The 24,150-nt window shown below is 43.7% G+C and overlaps 1 protein-coding gene across 2 annotated transcripts in view; it reads right to left on the reverse strand.

The window, feature by feature from the left end:
* DACH2 (dachshund family transcription factor 2) overlaps positions 1-24,150 on the reverse strand; it is a 502,690-nt gene that overhangs the window by 64,822 nt on the left and 413,718 nt on the right. For both annotated transcript variants that reach the window (XM_084814013.1, XM_084814012.1), the window contains 2 exons: positions 15,462-15,597; positions 12,002-12,082 (listed from right to left, as the gene is read on the reverse strand). In XM_084814013.1, coding sequence (XP_084670139.1) covers positions 12,002-12,082; positions 15,462-15,597 — 217 coding nt within the window. The remainder of the gene's footprint in view (positions 1-12,001; positions 12,083-15,461; positions 15,598-24,150) is intronic.

Below are 24,150 nucleotides of genomic sequence, written 5' to 3' on the forward strand. Positions count from 1 at the left end.
TGGTTGGCCACTGTGTGAACAGAATGCTGGACTGATGGACCCTTGGCCTGATCCAGCATGGCTCTTCTTATGTTCTTTTGCTCCTACCCCACCCCTTTGCAAGTCCCCCCGCCACACACACACACTCTTACTGGTTTGCAGCAAGTATAATTTGTTGTTACATTCAAGTCAGGCAAAATATAGTTACCACAAATCATAGTTTGCCTTCAAACCCAACCTGGAAACCTGTTCAAGCCATGCCAAATTATGGTTTGCAGTAATCCTTGAAGCTGCCCATCAAGAGTGAGCACCTGAACCGCAGCTTGCCTGAGCAGGCACTACGGTCGCCGCGTCACCTTCTTCCCCATTACGGTCAGATGCATTGTATTTCTATTTAAGTTATAGTACTTGTTTCTAAATTTCCATCTATAAATAAAAATTTGCATATGCCAGTATTATGCAAATCTATGTCCTCGTTTCTTGATGATGCATGTCTTTTTTCTTTCTTTTTTTTGCAATGCCTAAGTGGCCACTTAACATTACAGAGGGTGCACACAAGGACAAACAGGTCTAACAGCCCAAACATGGTTTTGTCTTAACATCTGAACTGGGCCATTGTTTTCTAGCATGGGAGAGGTGCTGCTCACATTCCCCTGCAATCGGCATACAGGGGCATCCTGCCACTGATACAGGAGGTAGCATAGAGCCATCATGACTGGTAACCATTGATAGCTTTGTATTCCATGAATATCTAATCCCCTTCTAAAGCCACCCAAATTGGGGGCTATCACTACACTTTCTGGCATCTGGAAAATTAAATCTGAAAAGTCTGGCATTCTAACCACTACACCACACTGGCTCTAAGGCAGCCTTCCTCAACCCGGCGCCCTCCTAATGTGTAGGACTGCAATTCCCATCATCCCCAGTCAGCATGGTTGCAGAGGGCTTTTCTAAGGGGTTGATGTCATTCTTCAGTTGTGATGTCCAGACCTAAATATGGCATGCACACTGCTTCTCTGAATCACTATGAAAGCAAAAATATGCTGCATGAAGTCAACCCCCCTCAACCTTTGAGGACTGCCTGTTCCTCCTGACGGAATTTAACAGTGTGCTAGTTAGAAAGTTCTGGCATGTGCTTTGTATTGATTAACGAAGGCTTAGCAAAAGACAAAGAGCTTGCAATGGTCCAAAATAATTCAACTTTGTTTATGACATCAAAGGCTTTCCTTGGGTTTGCGTGTGAATGACGGGATGTGCGGGTCGGCCATGTGCAAATTAGCCATCTTCTATTGTATCTGTGGATCAACATCAATACCCACTTCTCTTCCTTGATGTGTTCACTAGAAACTTGAAAGACAACCTTGAATCTCTTTATTTATATTGTTCGGTGTCCCCACCGCTCAGCCTTTCATTGCTGTCCTTGTGACACCATTCTGAACGCTGAAAGTGAAAGATGCCATTAAAATGGTCTTAGCTACGGTAGGCATTTAGCGCCGTTCGAGGAAATAATTGCAGCTGGGGAAATACTAGCCAGTCAATTAACCCCTAAATCACATTTTGAGCAGCACAGTAGATAAAGGGTATGGGTTCAAGTCTCAATTAGGGGGGCAGTTCTTTCACTCATCCCACCCCTTTAATAATTTAGCTGTGTGGTCAATTTAATTCCTTAACACTGAATTAATTGCAAGAGGAACAATCAGCAACTTCTCATTTAAAGGTTAGTAATAGAGTGCCTTGGCTGGACCTATTAGGTTTACTGTCAACTAGTTTTGAAGCACCACTCAATTATGCTTAATGGGGAATTTTTTTTTTGAAAGAGGACAAGGAAATGGCTCATGTCTATTATTATATTATTTATTATAATTATGCTATTATTATTATTTTACTACTATTATTGCTATTTATTTATGACATTATTATTATCATCAGTAGTAGTAGTACTAATAGTAGTATTTTATACCACCTTTCAATCATAACTCCAGAGAGGTTTATAAAAATAATAAAACAATAAAAAATGTAAATACAAAAAAAAAGTCAGTAGGATAAGAATTGCAACTAAAAAGCTCAGGACAATACAAAGAGCTTTGCCTGGAGCCAAAATAACAATAGAGGCCAAGTGAACCTCTCTGTGGACAGCTTGTCATAAATATGGCACTACCACCAAGAAGGCCCTCCCTCTCTGGTAGTCACCCACCTCACTTTAGATGGCAAGGGCACCCAGTTCCTGGCAGATTATTCCTATGGGTGCTGCCATCAGCCCTTCTGCTGATCCTTCTCTTGTAGTACGCTGCAATCCTATCCCCACTTACCTAGGAGAAAGCCTCAGTGGGACTTATTTCTGAGTACACTTGTATAGGATTATGCTCTTAGGATCACTTGACATCTGCCATATATATATAGCAGATACACATACATACACACACGACTTGATTTCTCATCACTGAGATGTGTGTGTGTGTGTATACTATATATGTGAATTCATTTCTCATCACTTTATTACCCAACACTTCATTTACCATCTGAACAGTGGACAATGGGGAAGCAGTTCTGTTGGACAGGCCATGACCACCTTATGCAACTGCAGCAGGGAGGGGCCTAACCTGTGTGACCCCCATAAACACCCTCGCTGGCTGTATGTATTAGTCAGAAACAATTATAGGCAACTGTACTTGGTTGGAATTTGATCAAATGTTTGAAGGGCTTCTATATAGGAGATAATTGGAAACTATAGTACCATATCATTCTTAAAATCAGGATTCCTGATTTTCTGTGCTTGCTGAGTAAGTTTAAACATTAGCATAGTAAGCTTCTACTTAGGCTGTTTAACTCTAGTTGTTCCTCAAACACATCGGTGATAGACTAAGAATTATATAATTAGTGACTTTCTGTCTTTCTTTAGCGATCTTGTTATATTATTTTGTATGTTCTTTTTGTGTTGCCTTTCTCTCTAAATACCTTATTTCAAAATAACATAAAATGTCACAGATCAAAGAATACCTGCAAGTAACACTAGTTGTTGAGGACAACACTGGAGAGAGCTTTGGCCTTCATGCTCTGCATTTTAGCTTCCTGGAACCATCTGTCTGGACACTTCTGGGAAAAGGATGCTTGACTAGATGGACATTTGGCCTAATCCAGCAAGGCTGGAGCTGGCCCTACCCTTAGGCAAAGTGAGGGAGTCACCTCAGGTGGCAGATGCTGGGAGGTGGCAGCAAGTTTTGGAGGAAAGAGTTGTGTGCCACATGGCTTGCCCTGCGCCCCAGAGCGAGCCTGGTGCCTTCAGGTGAAGTGAAGGACGCTGCCCCACCATCAATGTTGAAGACAGATTCAGCTTCCAGACCAGTTGGTGTTGGTTCATGGAATGGAAGGGGGTGCCATCTTGTTCTTTGCCTCAGGCAGGAAAATCTCTTGGAAAGGCTATTCTATTCTCATATTCTCACATTTTCTCTGGCACAGCAAATACAGTAGGATCCCATAAGCCATAGCTCTCCATATTATGTATAACTTTTGTGCCTCTGAAAAATGTAGGACTTCTGGAATGGATGTTTAGTGCTCCCCTATAAACTCAAATCCCTTTGAAAAATAGCAATGCTGCAAAGAAGATCTCAGCTTATGTCTTTAAAAGCTAACTCCATCAGCATCTTTATCAGCTTGTACCACATACTGGTGGAAACAGCAGCATAGGATATGAGTTTGCCTTTCCATCTGCTGGCCCCCTAGGTTTTGAGCCATTTCTGAAGGTACTTTCTTGCTACTCTTTTTTGGGGAGAATAAAGTCCTGGATTGCCTCATGGGAAGCAGAAGACATATGCTGATATACTAGATGGTGAGAGACTGCCTCCTCTTGGACAGCATTCTGTTGAGTAGGTGCTGGCATCATATAAAACAAACACACCGCCAGTGACAACAACATGTTACAAAATGGTTAAGTTTCTGAGCCAAGCCACTGATCTTATCTTCCTACTCATTAATTTTCACCCCTTGCTCAAAAATGAAAATAGTCCATCTGAAAGATTGTCTGTTATTAACCTGAAGAAACTATTTCCAAAGTCCTCCCACCCCCTCCCTGAAGAAACTATTTCCAAAGTTTCTGAAAGCAATGACAACAGATGCCGGAACAGTTGAAAGCAGAATTAAAAAGCGCAATGCCATGCAAAATAAAACTTCAAAACAAAATGCAGAGAGAGAGAGAGAGAGAGAGATTTGTGTGTGCCGATGAAAGCGATTGACAGGTTCACAGATACAAGTGGAAAGTTTTTGGTCCCTTATATAATAATGGGTTTGTCAAATCCTATTTGTCTTTACAGGCAAACAAAAAGGGATGTGTCCCTTTTAAATTATTTTTGGATGATTGTTTTCACCACAAACATAATTATATATATTCATTCAGAAAATAAAGACACAATCCCATGCATGTTTAGACAGAAGTAAGTCCTACAATTCCCAGCATTCCCCAGCCAGCTTGGCTGGCTGGGGAATACAGGGAGTAGTAGGACTTATTTCTGTCTAAACACACATAGGATTTATATTTCTATATTTATTACATTTATATCCCACCTTTCTTCCTTCATGGAACTCAAGGTGGCTACATGTGGTTCCAGGTGGTCTCCCCTCCAAGCACTGACCAGACCCAAACCTGCTTACCTTCAGCAAGGCGGCTGCCTCATGTGCCTTCAGACTTTGCCCTGGGACCAGGATTGCATACTACGTTGTGGAAATCCATCCGTTTGAGCAGGGGTGGGTGACTTGCTAAATCCTGCTCTCCCATTTGCCCCCTCCAGGGTTCCCTTAGCCCCACCCTCTTTCCCCTGACCATTGATAGCTTGGTGGTTTCACAGTTTGCACTATCCCCCCCCCACTTCTAAAATGTCAAAATACTTCTCCTAAAGCATAGTTACTGGCAGTTAGAGCTTTACGGTAAAATATGCTGGTATTTTTGGCCCCGCCCCCTTTGCCTTCGGCCCTGCCCACCACTGGAATGCGCCCCTCCGAGAGCTTCTCCAAAATGGGATTTGGCCTTCAGGCTGTAAGAAGTTCAACGTGCCGGTGGTAGAGCATACCACATGGCAAAGAGAAACAATTGCACTGCTTACAAAGCCAACCTGCCACCTATTTGTCAAATTCTATCCTCAACGCCCATCCAGCATTACCAGCTTTCATCAGAAATCATCATTCACCATTTCTAACCCCTTTGCTTTCCCTTTGGTCTCAATTTAGTTGCATAAAAAGAGGAGTTTGCCACGACTGGACACCATCTTTATTTTCCCCATCTCTGCATTCTATTGGGTCCCCCCCCTTTAATTGATTTTTCTCTTTGCTTTTGAACAGATAACAAATCCAATGTTAACATTAGGCTTGGTTAACCAGCCTTGGTTTTACTGGCACTCTGTTTTTTAAAGAATAGTTTTACTAACATGTTTCATTCTTCTTTCTTATCTTTTGTTGATTTATCTCTTGTTCACCACTCCAGAATCTGTTTAGATGTGGAGTGGTATACACATGTTGTAAATAAACACACAAACAAATAAATAAATGTTGCAGCACATGGGCATGGCAGGCTGTAAGATGAAGGGCCAGATACCGGGTTAGCAAGTTCTGAAGTCCTAACCTCAAACACAGAGTTTTCCGCTCCATAAAACAGGAATAGTCATGCCTGCCTTTCCAGGCGTACTGGCAGGGCCGGCAACAAAATGTTGCAGCATAGGGTGCGCCTGTTAAGGATGCTCCATTCCATTCCTTCCACCTGGTTTTCTGTTTCCCACCCCCAACAGGCTCTCAGCATTTTGTGGCCACTAAGCTTCCTCAGTCTTCCTTCAGCTATTCCTTTTATGTGCACAGGGTGGAGGTGGTGGGGAGGCTTTGTTGCTGTTTCTCCTGAAGCATTTTTATACTTCTGCAAACCGTGGAGTTCCCCTGAGCTTGTTGATACTTCCCTCTTGTGCACAGATGGTGCCATTTGACTACAAAAGGGCTGGCCATTGGAGAACTGAGACTGCTATGAGTGTACATGTTTCTACAATCAAGTTTTATTTATTACATTTATATACTGTCCAACAGCCAAGGCTCTCTGGACAGTTCGCAACAATTAAAACCATAAAATACAACATGATAAAACCTAATAGAAAGCTTTAAAAGTTTAAAAGTAGCATGTAAAACCAAAGTAAAACCCAACAGCAGTTACAACCCAGGGAAAGCCTGGGTGAAAAGGTGCGTTTTTAGGAGGCACTTGAAAGATGCCACATTTTCTGCCTCCCGAACTGCACGGGGGAGGGTTTTCCAGAGGGTGGGAACAAAGTCAAATACCCCTTTGTTCCCTCTTCTTTATCTCAGGATCACTGCTCTGAGATTCTGATAGATGGTAGGCTACCAATGCCTATGAATATACTTACAGAAGGGGCCAGATTAACTGCTGACTGTTCTCTTATCAGCCTCATCAGCACCCCTCACTATTGGTTATAGGGATGTACAGATTATATAGAATCCATTCCATCTGTGTTTCGCGGATTGTCAGGTGGCTTTCGTTCTGTTGTTCACCCATCAATCGAATTGGAGTTCATTTCCGAATTTGCACAAATGCACATTTGTGAATTTTTGCACATGTGAAAATGTGCAAATTCCCCCCAAATGCACATTTTCGTGCTTTAACCTATGGGAGAAATGTGCATATTTGGCTGGGTTTTGCGTATTTTTCTTTATGCAAAATTAGTTGTCCAAAATTTCTCGTGCAAAATTTGGGGAAGGTAGAGAAGCGGTCTGCAAGTCCATGGAATCCGCCTGACGGGGAAAGCCGGTCTGCTGTGGAATCCGTGGACTGGATTCATAAAAATTAGGCTGAGAAAGTTACTCAGTGAACTTTGCAGCTGAACGGAGATTTGAACCTGGGTCTCCCCAGTCTGATGCACTAACCATTAGGAATGTTGTAAAGCTCTGCAATGGATCCAAATGAGTTCAGGTTTCTATGAATCCAACCCGCAGATTCCTCAGCAGACTGGCTTTTTCCAAGTCACTGACTTGAGGACCTTTTTTCACTTTGGGGGGTGGGATTTGCACTAATTTTAATTAGCGCTAATGTGTACCAGTGCTAAGAGAATGGTTTGCATAAAGGCTACCTAGTGAGTTCATAGTTGAGATAAGGCTTCCCAGTTCACTGCTGATACTCTTAGCTACAGGATAAAACTGGTTTTCAATTTCTCCTTTATTAATTTATCAGTTATTCTCAGTTATATTTTTATCCCTCCCTTCCTCCACAGAGCTCAAAAAGCAACAGACATGGTTCTGTTCTCCCTCTTTATCCTCACCTTTCCCAGATTAGGCTGAGAGACAGTAAGTGGCCCAGCGTCTCTCAGGAATCTTTGTGGCTGAGTGGAGATTTGAACCCAAGTGTCTCTGGTCTAAGTCCAACACTCAAACCACTAACCCACATTGGCTGTCATTAGAGCATAAATCCTAACCACCAAAAGCTATCCCATATATATATATATATATATATATATATATATATATATAGTTTACATATTTAATTTCTGAGATGCCTTTCTGGGAAAAAAAAAAGACTCACGGTGACTTACAATAAAATTAAAACATACAAAAATGTAAAATAATTTAAAACAGCTAAAACCAATTATCAATAAAATACCACACCCCCACATAACAACCAAAAGGTTAGTGACAACCATAAACAATTCAACTGATGCGTTGAGAAGCCCATCATATGCAGTCAAATGCCTGGGAATAGAGGAAAGTGCCCCAAGATGATGATGTTTCAGCACCAAAACCTGGGGCTGAAAAGATGACAATGTTGGTGCCAGGTAGAGTTTGCTGGGAAGATCATTCCACAATTGGGAGGCCACCACTGAAAAGGTCCTCTCCCTTGCTGCCATCCTACAATGGTCCTATGATACTAGTAAAACATTCATGTGGGTTCCCTCCACTTCCCTGCCCCAGAGCGAAATGGTTACAGTTGGAGACTGGTGAGGAAACAACCAATAAGAATGGGTGCCTGGTGGGTGTGGATCAACATGATTCAAAGTTGGGGAGCATTTTAAAGACGTCAATGCATATATTGTTCAGAGTTCCAGAGACTTCCAAAGAGCTGTTATTTCAATTATATAATTATACAAAGCAATGATTGAATCTGATAACACTAAAATGGTCCTGGTCACACCCAAGCAGTAAGAACAGCAACACAAATACTGAAGAGAGGAAGGGGGCCAGGAAGTCCATTGCTCTGCTACGCAACAGGAAACCTAATTTCCCTGAACTGTGATGGGAGCCGGCCGGGGTCTGAGCCCTCTTGTATTTCCCCACCCCTCACGGCTTTCAAGTTCAGCATTCAGGTCACATCAGTTCTCCTAATGAGGTATCACAGATTGTAATAGAGGTAACCCAATACCATGCCTGAAGACTTTGTTCCTGCCTTACCTATCAATTTCAGCTTGGTATATGGGCAACATCTGACTTCCTTTCTAGTTCACCTAGGTGAAAAGAGTTTTCTAACTGCTATTGTGGGAAATTAAATTTCACCATGGCGATGTATGCTCCATCAGGGGAAGAAGGTGATGCTTACTATCTCAGACCTCTATAGTTGAAACAAGGGATGCTTGGGGAATTGGATCTTCATGAATTCCAATACGAACTGAATTGATCCATACTTCCCAGACTAATGTGTGGATCAGAACTTAATCATCTGCCAGTTTTTGTGGCTCCTGAACATTCTAATGCAGTTTTTGACTCAATAAAATCCTTTGATATAAAATGCATTTATAATGCATATTTTAAATATGTATTTCAATGTGAGTTTGCATGCACAGATAAAAGTAGCAAAATGGTGCATGAAGGTAATAGTACAGACTTCTGGATGAACATTTGAGAAAGTGAACTGGACTAGATATACTGGAGCTGTTCACACAACACGCTAACCCATACTCAGTGGTTGAGTGTCAGTTGTTGCTGAACCGTGGATTGCTTGTTGAACGGTGGGTTTGCATGTTGTCTGAACCCAGGACATTTTCCACAAAGTGGCTTGTTGACTATGCAGTGAACTTATTTTCTTGAAAAAGCCACCCTGAGAACTCATGGTTTGTTGTTGGGTTATTCAGGGTTTCAGTGGTTAACAAGCCACACTGTATGGTTAGCAAGCCACCCTGCAGAAAATGTCCTGGGTTCAGACAATATGCTAACCCATGGTTCAGCAACAACCCACACTCAACCACTGAGTGGAGGGGCTGGAACAGCTCTCCTATGAGAGAACGTTACAACAGCTGGGATTGTTTAGCTTTGAAAAAAGGAGGGTAAGGGGAGACATAATAGAGGTCTACAAAATTATACATGGTGTGGAGAATGTGGATAGGGAGACATTTTTCTCCCTCTCTCAATATAGTAGAACCTGGGGTTATCCTATGAAGCTGATTGGTGGGAGATTCAGGACAGATAAAAGGAACGACTCCTTCACATAGGACCAAGTTAAACTATGGAATTCACAACAACAGGAAGTAGTAATGGCTACCAATTTGGATGGCTTTAAAAGCAGTTGGAAAAATTCATGGAGGAGAAGGCTATCAATGGCTACTAGTCCTGATGGCTATGGGCTACCTCCAGTACCAGAGGCAGTGAGCCTATGTACACCAGTTGCTGGGGAACGAGGGTGGGAGGGTGCTGTTGTGCTCATGCCCTGCTTGTGGGTTTCCGGTCAACAGCTGGCTACTTGGTCTGATCCAGCATGGCTCTTCTTGAGTGTGGGTTAGCATGTTGTGCAAACGCAGTCACTGACTTAGGTTGCAATCCTATACACGCTTACCTGGGAACTTAATAAGTTGTATTTCTGAGTGCATAGGAGTGTACCATTAAGACTGATTTGACCATCCTCAGATGAAACAAAATTGCCACACATTCACAATACAGCAAAAGATTAGAATGTGAATTTGTTCATTCAGAATGTGTTCAGATTTTACACTGTTACAGAGGCTGTGCAGTACTGGAGGGGAGAACTATACTGGAGCTCTTTGGGAAGTCCCAGACTCTGCTCCTAGGGATGCTGCAGAAATTAGAGATGGACTAAAATGAACTCAGATTTCTAAGAATCTGACCTGTGGAATCCACTGTGGACCAACCTCCTCAGGCCGCACAGAGTCCGTGGACTTCTGGATCTTAAAAAAAATAATAAATCCTAAAATTTGCGCATATTTATTTGTAGGAAAATACACAGATTTCTGCTGAGACTGGTAAATATACGCGGGGAAAAGTTGAACAGAATGGGAGACAATACACTAAATGTTACGTACTAAGGTGAATTATGTAAATTGTTGCAACCCTCTCATGGATAAATTTTGAGTATTTTTCCACACAACGAAAAAAAATCGAGTCCGTCTGTGAATGGACGATGGAACAAAAGGTGCCTGACAATCTGCAAAACGCAGACGGAGTGGATTTTATACAATCCGTACATCCCTATCTGCTCCTTACATACAGAGGGACAAGATCACAGTGACAGCATACTTCTTATACATAGATCTACCAATACTTAACTGCTGAAGTTGGATTTTCTGAGGATAATATATACTGCTGCACTAATTGTTACAGAATGGCAAACCTTCCCTGTTACACTGAGGTGTAGGCAAATCTCTCCCTCGCCTTCCCTGATTCCACCACCCCATACATGCTTTCAGTAATTTGCTCAATGTCTGAAAAACCCCAAGTTACAGCAAAGCTGGCATTTTATGGCCAGGAGAGCTATAAATCATTTTTAAAATCATGATGATATTACTCAAACCAGATGTGAAAACATATGTTTGCCATGCTTGTGTAAACTGCTGACTTGTCATACTTAATAAATGCCGATAGTTTTGAGTTAACTACACACCACCTTAATACCTTTGAAAAAATTCAGCAGAATGTGTTGTTGTTGTTGTCTTGGTAATAGACCAAATAATACTAGTCTTGGTAAAGATGAACTGGCAGGATTTGAAAAATTAAGCTTCTGTTTAATATAAATATAGAAATATTACGGAGGGGAATATACAAAATACAAGTAGTAAAAATGCCAGGGCAACCTATTACTTGTAAGATGTGACGTACTGGTCACATATGATGGCAGATCATGCATTCCTGAATTGGTATCCCCAATTTAATATCTAGTTGTTTGATAGGTGGACCGTGAATCTATACATCATTTTGCCATATAATGGTCACTATCCTGTAGGCTTAATCTGACTCAGCAAAATTGGATGTTACAGAAACACCTCTCTGCTTTTTGGAATGTGTCAGCCACCTTGCTGAGTCATTGTGAGCCAACAAGATTTTAAGCCAGTCATTTTTTTGACGTACCTTAATAAACATTTATATATTTCTGAAAATGTTTCTACCCTCCCTTTCCATTCATATGGGCCTCCTCAAGGCAATGGACAACCTGTCCTTTAAAATATACGTAAATGAGGTGCAGGTAGGTAGTATTCACTGCCTGCCTCCAGAGCTTATTCTCCAGGGCTGCACTATCTCTCTCCCCAAAGCCCGCAAGAACAATGCTATATGAAGACAGAAGCCCTAAGCAGGTGTTCGTCTGCTCATGTGTAGTGCTAAAATGTGGAGGGAGACATGGATGCACACGTAAGCCCTGCCTCTAGCGTCCCTATACACCAGGTATGTAGTTAGACCTCTGTGCACTGACAAGGCAGGATTTGCAATCATGGGAACTCTGTAAATGCATTCAGCTGAACGCACTTACACAGCCCTCTTCAGACCTTCATGCTTGACACACACATTACCAGATCTTACCGGAAAAAGCTGGCGTACCACACACAAGTTTTTCTTTCATGGCTAGATGACAAAGCACAGGAAGACTCTGTGGCAAATGCAAACATTACCCCTGTCCAAAACAAATCACGGATTACATCACTTTTGTGATCATTTGTCCTCAGACCCGACGAATGCCAATAATCAGAGTGCTCTAAGTTTTGAAACATGTAGAGATAGCAGTGATTCCATTCTGCCATCCTTTGGGCAAGACAACAACAAGAGAGGAAGTTACCTTTTTCCTTCGGGAGTTTTTTGGGGTTTGCCCCAGTCTCTTGGTCCAGAGGTTCTCCATCTTTAGTATTTGATAACATACCTAAAAGACAGTTATGAAGAGAGAGAGAAAGACAGAGAGAGAAGCTGAACTGCAAATTTGCTAAATTAAGAATGATCTCACTAATCATCTGGAAAACCAATTGCCATATTCTTGAGGGTCACTCAATATTCTTGAGACTGTGGTTCAGGGACTGGAAGTGTATTTTGCCACACTTCCTTTGAAGGAGTCATGTTTTATAATCCACATTACATTACCTAGTGCTAAGAGGTTTACAGTTGAATTACCCAAGAACTTGCATGTAGCTGAGCATTACATATTAACCCAATGAGATCCAGTATACCCTGAAAAGCATACAGGTACATCATGTGTCCTTTAGCACGTCAGCGTCCTCGTTCCATTGGTGGTGTATCTGTGCTACATTACATCCCAGCTACAGAAACCAGAACATTCAACCATGGCCATTGCAAAGGAATTCATAAATGCACTACAGTGTACTGGACAAATTTATTCTCACCATCGCTTTTCCTCTAGAAGAAGTGATACGTACTTGAGTTAACACATGATTTCAGTGTGGGACTATGGGGGCCAGATATACACTGTTGAGCAAACACTGCCTACCCTTCCTCCTACAGATGTTCTTTTGGTGCTTTCACAGGAAACGTTTAAATTTTCTTATTTTTCTCCAATGATGACATCCCAGGGATCTATATTATGTATGTCTGAATATTAATGCCTTCATACTCTTTGGAATACCACAGCTACTATTTCCTAGTGTGAGAGGAGTCACATCTGTGAGAGGAGAGCTTGCAGGATATGTTCCTCTCTGCTAAATAAAAAATAAAAAAATAGCAACCACTTTAAGATTGCATCCATTCACAGGAATATGAAATTGCTCGGATCATTCCACTAGAAAACTACCTGGTTTCTGGAATGATCACTGAAGCATTAACAATGGGTGATCCTCGTGTTTTGTGCCATGTCATCAACATTTACAAGTTCAAAGGAAATTCACAAAAAATATGACCTTGCATTATTAGTAGATCCACCCTATATAATCAACATGTTGGAGCAGCCTTCCCCAGCCTGGTGTCCTCCAGGTGTGTTGGACTACAAGTCCCAGCACCCCAGGGCTGGCTGGGGGATACTGGGAGTTGTAGTACAACACATCTGGGGGGCACCAGGTTGGGGAAGGCTGTATTTATGGGGCATCTAGGGTTAAGCAACCTGATTTCCCCAGTGTACTAGCCTTGGAGACTCCCTGTTCCTCCTGATTTTACCTTATTTCTTAAGATTTTTAAAAATAATAACAAGAAGTGATTCAGAGGCTGGCTTGCTGCAAAACAAAGTGCTTTCCTCCAGCGCCATCTTTGTTTGGGTTCAAAGGAGTGGTCTTATGTTGTGCGGCTCTGCCTTGTACTTTCGGTTCTTGGGCAAGTTACTTTTATTTTAGTCCCACCAGTTTGCCTGCTGGGAAAAGACAGTTTTCTGACTGGCCATGCCCAACATGGCAGCCATTTTATGAATGGGTAAGCCTCCCCGCACAGCCACCATTTTGTGAGAGTGCTCATGACATTCTCTCAAAATTCCAAATGTGCCCGCTGGCTCAGAAAGGTTGAGGACTCTGCACTAGCCCTATACTAGCTGCATCCCTTCCACATGTAGGGCTAACGCTTGGAGAGTAGAGTGGTGCTATGCCTACTGGGCCTGCCTCTGACATCTGTGAGAATGATGGCTAAGCCAGCAACATCCCTCCACCCTGCTAACTCCAAGACTGTGACCTTCACATCTTTAGCAAAGGCCTGAAGGAGGAACCAGACTGTAGGCATCTCCATGTGATTGGGTGTCCTGATCACATGGGAGAGTCTTCATAAGTGCAGCTTGCTCCACCTTCAGACTTTTGCCAGATGTGTGGGGGGGTCAGAGAAGCAGACCTTCTGCAGAGCAGAGCTTGCAGATGTTGAGGGTAGGGCCAGGAGGCTCAGCCCCTCTTCACCCTCCATGCATTAGCTCTCTATGTTAGCTCTCTATATGGGAGCAGGCCAAAATGCATGACATTTTGGAAGAGACAACTGATTCTTGTGCAAAGAGTAAACTGCTTGCCGGCGCAATACAGGGAAAACTGCCAGCGAGCTGAGAGTTATTTCCTCTGAAACATTCAAATTAACTAATTAACAAGATTGATTCATCAAAATCATTTCGGATGAAAAATGCTTTTAATAGACCAGAGGATTTAAGGAATCGGTAGTTATCTGTAATTCTTCTCACTTAATAGAGAGATATAGACAGCTAGATGGTTAACAACCCAAGCTGATGGATGACAGTTCAAAAACAATAAGTTGTGCCACTGAGAGAATTTTTTTTTTTAATGTAGCACCTGCAAAGTCATATGGATTTGGATTTAGCTTTATGATTTTTGCATTCCTTAATTTCCTTGTTGATTGAAACGTTGCATTCTCCATACTTCACAGATGATTTTTTTTTTTTTAAATCCCAGTAATACGTCAAGGAAAAATCTGCCCTTTCTGGCTGCCATGTTGCCAAATTTTGGTGGCAACCTTGGCAGCGGGGGCGGGGGGAGTCTAGGGGCCTGGGTGTTGCTCATCCCTGAAGCAGACATCATCTTAGAAAAGATGTTATCTCTTTTGCATGAGTGCAATTTTTGTAAGTGTGTGTGTGTGTGTCTGTCTATGTATCTGTCTGTCTGTCTGTCTGTCTGTCTGTCTATCTATCTTAGGGATTCTGGATAAATCTTCAACAGACCTGAATGGCATTAGTTTCTTGAGTATCTGACCTGTGGAATCCTCAGCAGACTGGCTTTTTCTGACGGTGTAGCTTTTGGGGTAATGTTTTCTCGGTAAAAATGGCAATTTGCAAATTGCGACTGCAGTTTGCATATCTTGGGCAAATTACAGACATAATTTTTGCATAACAAACACTTTACAGCTGCAAATTGTGTAAAATACACTACTTATAGATGGAATTTGCCCAAGATATACAAACTGTAGGTGCCATTTGTGTATCTTGTAGTTTCTGAAGAGAAAAAAATTATACCTTAATCTGCAAGCTGTGCTGGGGGCTCTGGGGAAATCCATTGAGCCCTGAGAGAGCCAGATTTCCTCGTGACGGACATCCCCCGGACTGGACATTGGAGGATTTGCACATAATCTGTCTGTCTGTCTGTCTGTCTGGACACCTTTTTAGTAAATCTTCCCAACCATTTTTCCATGGATTAAATATTACTGCCATTGTGTGTGTGTGTGTGTGTGTGTGTACGCATGTGTGCATGCCTTTGGATCATCTTTGCTCACTTCCTGCAATCAATTCTCTTTTCCATTTGCCTGCTGGGTGAGATCTTTACTAAAGGGCTCTTCCAAAATTCAATGGAATCAGAATAAGTCTACAATAATATAGTACCAACCAATTCTATCTGGTGTGTTGTCAAGTTGGGATGGAGAACTTGAAACGCTGCTGCTCTGATGCGAAGAGGCATGACTCCCAGGTCGTTGACTGTCTTCCACAGATGGGGCAGGTGAAGGGCTATCTTGAATCCTCTCCTTTAAAAAGAAGAAGCACTTTAGAAGGAAGGAAGGAAGGAAGGAAGGAAGGAAGGAAGGAAGGAAGGAAGGAAGGCGGGCAGACAGCCAGGCAGGCAGGCAGGCAGGCAGGCTCGGGCTCAAGCACCATTGTCCCTACTGTTCCAGATTCAGGCTGATGATAAGGCCACCCTCACAAACCACCAGGACACACCAAGAAAGAAAGAAAGAAAGAAAGAAAGAAAGAACTCTCTGTGTAATGATGGTGTTTGCTTTAGAATACACTATTTGGACAATTGCCCCCAAACAGCATATTCCCCCCATTCCCCTGGTCTTTATGGTTAAGCCGTATATAACTTTTAACTTTTGTTGAATCGCTTGTGTTTTGGACTTTGCTCCCTTGACCTATCAAAGATCTACCCAAGCACCAAGCACTTTCCAGAATCCTACCATCAGGGCAGGATTCTGGGAAAGAATTTGAGACCCTCTCTCAGCAGAAAGGGCGGGTAAGGGCAGAGTACACAGCAGAGCTGGCTTAACACATTTTGAAATAAGTTAAGCTATACACACTACTATCTAAAGAGGGAAGGCCACATAAGACCATGTGAAGTAAGTGAAGGAATATACATTACCATCTATACAAGGGGGAGGCATATGACCATTAAATCCAGACTCTAAAATTACTGAATTGCACCACTGGCAAAGGTCTTCCAAAACCTACTACGCTCCACGTTTAGATCCCTTAATCATAATAGGTAGTGTTTGTCTATTCTATACACAATTGCCCAAGAAAATGCTGCCTGAAATGTGTTTTTAATAGGACAGTTATTGGACATTTAATACCAAGTGAACCTCAAAATCACGTAACAGATGTGTATCTATTATACAGCGGTTAACCCTCAATGGACATGTTTTCTTAACCAATTATCCCTTATTTAATGAACATACAATAACTAATAAAACGTAAAAGCGAAGCATTTAATTGCTGTACTGTCAGCCTGCTAATTAAAAATATTTGTTAAGCTTAAATACATAGTAATCTATTCCAGGCTTTTCATGCCTCTGTATCTTGGGGGCATTTTATGATTTACATCGGTTTGAAACAAATATTGGATCATTTTCCAGGGAATGTGTAGGATATTGCTGCAGACATGATAACTGCATTAGTAGAAAAAGAAAAAGTCCAACAGGTGTTGTTAAAAGTCCAATAGGTGTTAATACAGAAAATGGTCTCAATCCAATCCTAAAATGGCAAAAGACCTCAGAGACCAACACGGATGCATCCTCTCTCTTTTTGAGTACTTCCTATCTAATGCATACCATTTGGAGGGTGTTTTTTTTTTTTAAGAGTCCATAAACTCTTAGGCTGCATTCACATAGAACAATAAGTCAGGATTCCAGAGAATTCTGGTTTTTGTGAAAGGGCAGTGTGCTGGTGCACACAGCCCGTTTGCTTCCGCTTTGTTTCTCCTCTGTGCTGCAACTGCTAAACAAACTGAGAAGGGGTGCTTTAGCATGTCATCAGAACCTGGGATCCCAGCTTGTTGCACCCAAACAAGCCAAGATTCATAAACTGATAACAACCCCTAACTTCCAATCCTGGCTTGCAAAGGAAGCAGCAAGCCAGGATCCCCAGTTCAGGCAACGTGGTAAACAAAACTTTCCTGGTTCAAAAGCTTTAAAGTTACATTGATGAGGCAAGCTGTGAAATCTAAAGGCCCATTAATAGAGCTGAGAGCTCCACCCGCCAATGATATCCAGGAGTGTTTGGGGGCAACTGGCAGGTTTGTACCTCAGTGGGGGTCACATGGAGACACCTGAACTGTTGCTTCCACAGGTGTGTGTCCAGGGTGGGATGAGAGTGGGGGAGAAGGCTGCCATGGTTTGCACAGTCACGGCCGATCAGAAAAGGGCTGCTCAGATTGCACAGGTCATGGCAGATGGATTTTCACCTTCCAAGCTGTGCCTGCTAGGGATGTACGAAAGTCACTTACCTTTCGCGGATTATGTTGATGGTGGGGGGGGAGGCGTTCCGTCCCTCCCCCCGGAATCCTCAACGGGGGGAGGCGCTCCGTTCCTCCCCCCTGGAATCCTCTGCGGCGGGCTGTGCTCTGCGACAGCTCTGTGGAGCAGCCGGCCAGGCCCAGTCAGGCCAGAGCTGTCTGCAGCCGGATTTCCGGCTGCAGAGGGCTCTGGGAAAAAAACCAAACAAACCGCGTACGCAAATGGCGGTGGCTACGGCCGCTGCCATTTGCCTTCCTTATTTTTGCCGTCTTAATCTACGTAAATATTTACGTAGACTAAGACGGCGAAAATAAGGGGAACGCAAATAGCGTAGCGGACGCTATTTGCGTTCCCCTTATTTTCACCGTCTTAGTCTACGTAAATATTTACGTAGACTAAGACGGCCCAAAATAAGGAACGCAAATTTGCGTACGCCTTTTTTTTTTTTTTTACCCAGTCGTTTTAGGCTATGTAAGTTTTTACATAGCCTAAAACGTCTGGGTAAAAAAAACCAAAACTGCAAATGGCGGCGGCGGCAGCTGGTTGGAAGACCAGCCGCCGCAGCCGCTGCTGCCGCAGCCGCAGCCACCGCCGCCACCGCCAGGAAGATCCGCCCCTGGTAAGTCTCATCCTGGGGGGGATCTGCAGGGGGGGGTGTGGCAGGCCGTTCCGCCACAGATTTCGGGGGGCCGAATGCACTGGCATTCGGCCTCACCGAGATCCGTGGCGGAATTCTCTGCCATCCCTAGTGCCTGCAGACAATCCCAGGTAGGTTCCTATGCCTTACATGCTCCCAAAGGCTACCCTGTAAGAGTTGATGTACAAACTGTCTGGAATAGTGACGGGGGTGAATTTGGAATTGGTGGAGCTCAAAATATGACCTCTCCCAGTTAAAAACAAAAACAAAACCTCTTACCATACTTCAAACTAGGCACAGAGCCCTTCTGATGCAGACCCAGCTTGAAATGGGTTTGCCCCCAACCCTCACTAATCATTTCTTCCATCCCCTTCTCAAGACAACAGACAAACAGAATCCTTCCCTATGGGAAGTGTAACAGGGATAACTGATGGTGGAAAAGGCTCACTAAAGATAGGAGAAACTTTGTCAGCTTTGTGACTGCTGGGAAGAATGGTAAGTGTAATTTCCCCTGGCTCCTGAATAGGGGGAATGCTTACAGCACACAGGCGTACCCAATGGTTGGATCAGACAGCTTCTCTGAACCCATTTTACCCCATGGCTCTGGGTTCAGAAAAGATGTCTGATCCAACCATTGGGTATGCCTGTGTGCTGTAAGTACCCAATAAAGTTTCCTTGTAAGCAAACCTGGATCTGGCTTATTATTATCTTGGCACCTCCAAACCTTAGCAGCCCACGGCTGAGGCATACCCCCCCCACACTTTGCAGGCATTCTTCAGAAATGTTGTAGGATGGGGAAACTGATGGGTTTCCAGGAGAGCTGCGAAGAGTTTGCTCATTGCAATTCCAGAGGCTAAAATGGTGGAGATTAGAGGACACCCTTGTTCCTCCACCACAGAAAGGTGATGGCTGCCAAATGAAGTGTATGACCCAGTCTGAGGGGTCGGATCAAACTAAAGCACTCTGGAGATAATAAAAGGAAGGACTGGGCAGCCTGAGTGAGCATCCAGAATCTGAAAACAGCAACATATTTTTTCATGTTTTTATTGGAGCTGTATTTTATTTTAATTTGTAAATTGCCCTGGAAGTGAGGTTAGATTAAAGGAGGCATTAAATTGTTTTAAACAAACTGGTTAGACCCACCAGATGCATCCACTGTCTAAAGCATGGATGGGCAACTTGTGGCCCTCCAGATGTTTTGGCCTACAATTCCCATCAGCGCTAGCCAGCATTGTCAAGGGTGAGGGATGATGAGAGTTGCAGGCCAAAACATCTGGAGGGCCACAAGTTGTCCACCCATCATCAGTGGTGCAGTGGTAAATTTCAAAATGCAGGCACTTCATCATGACAGCCCACATAGCCATGCCTCCTGAAAGAGTCCAAAAGTGCAGGCAGCTGGGTTGATCCATATCAGAGAAGGTTCAGAGGAGGGCAATTAAGATGATCAAGGGACTGGAAACGAAGCCCTATGAGGAGAGACTGAAAGAACTGGGCATGTTTAGCCTTGAGAAGAGAAGACTGAGGGGAGATATGATAGCACTCTTCAAGGACTTGAAAGGTTGTCACAGAGAGGAAGGCCAGGATCTGTTCTTGATCATCCCAGAGTGCAGGACACGGAATCATGGGCTCAAGTTACAGGAGGCCAGATTTCGGCTGAACATCAGGAAAAACTTCCTGACTGTTTAGAGCAATACGACAATGGAACCAATTACCTAGGGAGGTGGTGGGCTCTCCCACACTGGAGGCCTTCATGATGAGGCTGGACAGCTACCTGTTAGGAATGCTCTGACTTGGATTCCTGCATTGAGCAGGGGGTTGGACTTGATGGTCTTACAGGTGCCTTCCAACCCTACTATTCTATGATTCTTTGAACAAACCAATCCTAGCAGTTTTCATCTCCACTAGAAACAGGATTTTCTTGTCTTAACTGGCCATTGTATACCAGGCCATCCTAAAATACTTTACATTACAACAGGGATAGCTCACAACTATATTATTGCTGAGAAAATGTATTCTCCCCAACCTGTACTGTGAGGATCGCAGCTAAGCTCAGAGGGAACAAGGAATTCTGAGGGGGGTGGCAGATAACATCAGTGTCCCTGCTAATAAAAAAGTGCTGGTGCTGCATCCCTGTGAGCTCCAAGTCTGCTACACCACTGACTGTGGTCTAGAATCATAGAATCATAGGGTTGGAAGGGGCCTACAGGACTACTGAGTCCAACACCCTGCTCAATGCAGGAAGTCTTATTCCCAGGCGGTCTCCCACCCAAGTACTAACCAGGGCTGACCCTGCTTAGCTTCTGAGATCAGATGAGATCAGGCACATCCAGCTCTTAAAGTAGGGGTGATGGAGAATTCTGCCACGGATTTCAGTAGGCCGAATGCACTGGCATTCGGCCCCCTGAAATCCGTGGCAGAACGGCCTCCCCCCCCCCCGCCACCCCACGGAATCCCCCCGGGACGAAGCTTACCTGGGGTGGATGCGGAGGTGGCGGCGGCTCCGGCGGCGGCTGGTCCCTCAGCCGGCTGCTGTGGCCGCAAATGGCGGCTGTCATAGCGGCTGCCATTTGTGTTCTTCCAGGCTGCCGTGATAGGCTATGTAAGTATTTACGTAGCCTATCATGGCAAAGAGCAGGGGTGCAAACGGCGGCTGCTACGCCATTTGCGCCCCTGCTCTTTGCTGTGATAGGGTACGTAAGTATTTATGTAGCCTATCACGGTAAAGGTAGCCATGCAAATGGCATAGTGGCCGCTGTTATGGTGTAGTATTTACGTAGCAGCCGCTGTTTGCGTCCCTGCTCTTTGCCGTGATAGGCTATGTAAATACTTACATAGCCTATCACGGCAGCCTGGAAGGAGGATGCAAATGGCAGCCACTACGACGGCCGCCATTTGTGGCTGCAGCAGCCCAGCTGTGGCTGGAACTCCAGCCGTGGCTGGCCCCGGCCGGCGACTCTGCGGACCTGCCGCGGAGTGGAGCCGGCCAGAGGGGATTCCGGGGGGAGGGACCGAGAACCTCCCCCCCCCACGGATGCTCCAGCGCAGAACCAGGTAGGTGTTTCGTACATCCCTACCTTAAAGGAATAACATCACACCTCTCTTTCTATCATGGGCACAATGACTGCCGTCTGATGCAGAATAAGCAATACACTTAGATAACTCCTTTACTCGCCAATCATGCATCCCAATGAACCTTTTTGAAAAGAGAATGCAAATTGGCATCACTTTTAACTAAACATGTTGACAAGTATTTGATGGGTGAAGCATTTCCATTGCCCATGTGGGGTAGCAACAGGACTCCCAAGAGGTATAAATGTATTGACTCTTGGCAAAATATATATTTAGAAGCTTCTAGCCTTGGTGAATAAACGAGAAGCCAGCAATGAGATTCTGGATACGGACTGAGACCCTCGCTAGAATGAAAGGCAGTTGTGATGAACTTTTGCTGTAATATATGCAAGCGATTTCTTCCTTGCACATAAACAGATCCATTTTTCAGCCCCGTAATCAGTATGCATCTATTAAGCTACTTAACAGCAATGAGCTGTGGTTCATTAGGTAGCTACTGTTGTGTCCCCGTCTAGTTAAAATTTCACAGCAAGTTAATCTATTTTATTACAAATGAGAACACAAGCGATAATGTCCCCGCCATTTTCCAAACACAGGGTTAACAGTATTTGTAACAAATCAATGAGGACATTTCAATAGGAAAATTGCAAAGCTCGGAGCCTTAACATCTTTTTACACCTTGATGACTTCATTTTGTCATTTGTGAATTTTACAGCTCCCCCCCCCCCGCCCCCATCACTCTTCATAGATTTCAGTTTTCTTCTCCTGAAAATAGCTGTCGTTCTGCTAGCCCAATACATTAAAGGCTTCCTTCTGGATAGCAGATTGCTACACGCACGCACGCACACACACACAGAGGCAAATATTAGACGATGGTTACAATGAAAATAAATGGGGTTTCCCCACCTTGACAGATCAGGGGTGCAGTCTGGGGGTTCTTTGAGCTTTGCTACTGGATTGTCTTGTGGCAGGTATGGGCAGGAGTGCCTTCAGCTGGTGCACCAGCTGCACCCTTTCCTGGATTAAGTAGACTTGGCCACTGTCATACATGCCTTGGACACATCCGATTGAGTTTAATGCAATGCATGCTATATGGGGGCTGCCTCTGAAAAGTGTTCAGAAATCTCAGCTAGTGCAAAATGCAGTGGCAAAGAGGTTTGCTCTTTGAAGTACATTATTCTGGTGTTCTTTGCTCCACTTGAACTGGCTTTCAGGTCATTTCTGGGCACAGTTCCAAGTGCTGTTTCTTTTTCTATCTATCTATCTATCTATCTATCTATCTATCTATCTATCTATCTATCATTTCCTTTCTATACTGCCCAATAGCCAAAGCTCTCTGGGAGGTTCACAGAAATTAAAACTGCAAAGCACAGCATAAAACAATATAAATATGAAAGCTTAAAACCACAATATAACAGTACAACCAGAATAAAACCTAGCAGCGATGCAGAGATTTAAAATACAGATTTAAAACATCAAAGCTAAAAGACTAGGCAGCTAAAATGGTAAAATACTGGAAGAATAAAAAGGTCTTCACCTGGCACCGGAAGGAGTACAACATACATGCCAGGTGAACCTCTCTAGGGAGCTCACTCCACAGCCGGGGTGTCACAGCAGAAAAGGCCTTACCTATAAAAGCCCTAAATCTGAGTTAGACAGCTGCTCCCTCCAGATGTTTTGGACTACAGCTCCCATAATCCTTTTCCATTGGCCATGCTGGCAGGGGCTGGTGGGATTTGTGGTCCAACACTTTTGGAAGGCACCAGGTTGCCTACCCCCGTTTAAACAATTTAGGACCAGCAATGGAGGCAGGTGCTCTGATTTCAGTGGGGTTGTGAATCCATTCTGGGTTTCAGTCAGAATGAGCCAGATCTCTAAAGAAGATATCCAAGGTGCTGAACCAATTTTGGGAATAAGGTTCAGCACTTTGAGTAGCTCCTTTAGAGTCCTGGCTGGTTCTGACTGAAACCCAGAATGGATTCACAGCCCCACCGAAATTGGAGCTATCTGCGCCTTCACAGGGACCAGGGTATTTGTAGGACTGCCTTCTTTCATAAGAACCCTAACTATTCTTCATCTGAGGCCTTGTTTTGTGTGCCATTCCCATCAGAGATTTAGCTGACTGGGATTTTAGTCTCATTTGAGTAGGGATGTATGAGAATTTCCTTTTTACTCATGAAACATGTGAGCATTTCCTGTTCAAAGCCCCCAAAGTAAGTATGAGCATGAGCATGAGCATATGTGCTCCAAAAATGTTAGTAAATTGCGGCGTATGTGCTTCTGTTTGATTTGTGCAACTTTCCCAGTTTGCTTTGTGGACATTTCCTAATTTGCACAAATTCCCTCTGCAGACTGCATCAGTCCTGCTTTAGTCTATGAGGAAATTTGCACACATTAAGAAATTTGTGCAAATTTGGAGAAATTTGTGCAAATTTCATGGTTGATCGTGCTTGATTTGTGAAATTTTCCCATTCACGCAGAGCAAGCAGTGAATGCAAATGTGTATAGGAATCGGGTACGAGATGAGCGATGAGATGATTTTCGGAGAATCCTAGTGATCTTGAACATTGCTCATTCGCCCATCCCTAGATTTGAGGTTTTAACCTTTGCTGCTGTGTGTTTTGTTTGGTTCTGGGTTTGTTTTTAGAGCTTTGTTGTATTATTGGTATGTTACTGGTCTTTTTGATGTATGATTGTGTCATCAGCCTGGTACCTGACTCCCCATCTTTGGGGGACAAGAGCATGGATTTGGAGGAAATATTGGACTAGGAAGAGAGAAGTGCCCTCAGAGATGGCCTCGGATATTTCCACTGCTCTGGAAGCTCTAGCACAAAAGGAGTCACTTCTGCCAGCACTTCTCTGAC

Source organism: Heloderma suspectum, chromosome 9, assembly GCF_057233095.1.
Source record: "Heloderma suspectum isolate Gila_16-S chromosome 9, 16-S_ref, whole genome shotgun sequence".
NCBI lineage: Eukaryota > Metazoa > Chordata > Lepidosauria > Squamata > Helodermatidae > Heloderma > Heloderma suspectum.